Below are 1371 nucleotides of genomic sequence, written 5' to 3'. Positions count from 1 at the left end.
TTTTTTTATCAAATATTAGTCAGTGTTCATTTAGTTTAATTTAAGCATCAGTGGATTGGTCAAAAATTCAATTAATGTAAATAAATAAATCAACCAATAAATTTGTTAGTTAGTAACATTGTTTTGATAATTTCACCATAAATGTGATTTAGTAGTTTAATTAGTATTAATGTATTAATATAAACATTAGTTCATTATTAATTTTAAATAATACTAATATTATTAATATTATTTGTTGTTTATCAAAGTATCAATTTGGTCATATTGTCCATCTTATATATATATTGTTTCGGGTTTTATAAATGAATTAAAAAATATTATTTAGTATTTATTTTGTTTATTGAATATTTTCTTAATGTATTAATAGATGTATTAATAAAGTAGCATTTGTTCATTTATACATATTTATAAAATATATTATTTAATATTAATATTATTTAATGTAATAAATTATTATTTCACATTTTTATTTAATTTTATATAGTAAATCGTGTTGTCCACGTAAATTGACGTAAATTGATTTGCGTTTTTAGAAATTAATTCATAAGTAATGTGTAACCTAATTAATTTTCAGGCAGAGTAATTGATAATTTACTAATTTAATAAAAGTAATTAGTACTTGATTTTAAGTCACACGTCTCGTCCAGCATTGACAAAAACTATAAACATCTGCAGGCGTGAGCCATAGGATCTTCACACATTTCATTACCAGACTTTGTTGAATTCTTATTAATATCCCATGTTTTTCTATAACCAATCCCATTAAGGCTGGACGTTTTTTTAGCGTGTCCTCAAACGTGGCGACTTTGAGGTGTTTTAATCCAACTCTACATCTGTGCACTGCAACGAAAGATGAATATCCCAGAAAAAATCTTTTCATCATCCTCATCTGATCGAAGTCATTTCGGCCGTTCCCCTGAGTCTGAGCTCTAGCCGGTCTCGCCCGCAGGTGTCAGTCTCCTGTGCTCCACGAGCGCTCGGCTGAAGCCCAGGGCATGCTGGGAGACGGGGAGATACCGCGGGAGAGAGAGCCGACTCTGGAGAGGACACGCTCTGCAGGTGCCATTCACACATCCACAGCTTCACGCAGATCCTTCCAAACACTGAAGCGCAGACAGACATTAGCCACTGCACTGAAAGGATACTGCAGATTATTACGTGGTAAAATGCTGGGAAGAAGAAAACAAAAAAATGGTTATTTTTAGGGCTGCTTGATTAATCTGAATAAAACCACATTTGAAAACAACACAAACTTGTTATAAAAAATAGAAACTTGATGGTTTAACATTTAAAAATGAAGACATTAAGACAGCCATAAACACTAACAATTTGTATTTACCGTATTGACCCGAATATAAGACGATGTTTTTT

At 31.2% G+C, this 1371-nt stretch overlaps 1 protein-coding gene across 1 annotated transcript in view; it reads left to right on the top strand.

The window, feature by feature from the left end:
* LOC107557722 (signal-induced proliferation-associated 1-like protein 2) overlaps nt 1-1371 on the top strand; it is a 184663-nt gene that overhangs the window by 123276 nt on the left and 60016 nt on the right. Inside the window, exon 9 of the mRNA XM_016241243.1 lies at nt 950-1059. Coding sequence (XP_016096729.1) covers nt 950-1059 — 110 coding nt within the window. The remainder of the gene's footprint in view (nt 1-949; nt 1060-1371) is intronic.

Source organism: Sinocyclocheilus grahami, unplaced genomic scaffold (genome assembly GCF_001515645.1).
Source record: "Sinocyclocheilus grahami isolate Dianchi unplaced genomic scaffold, SAMN03320097.WGS_v1.1 scaffold616.1, whole genome shotgun sequence".
In the NCBI taxonomy this organism is placed as follows: domain Eukaryota; kingdom Metazoa; phylum Chordata; class Actinopteri; order Cypriniformes; family Cyprinidae; genus Sinocyclocheilus; species Sinocyclocheilus grahami.
This window is presented reverse-complemented; position numbering and strand designations above follow the sequence as displayed.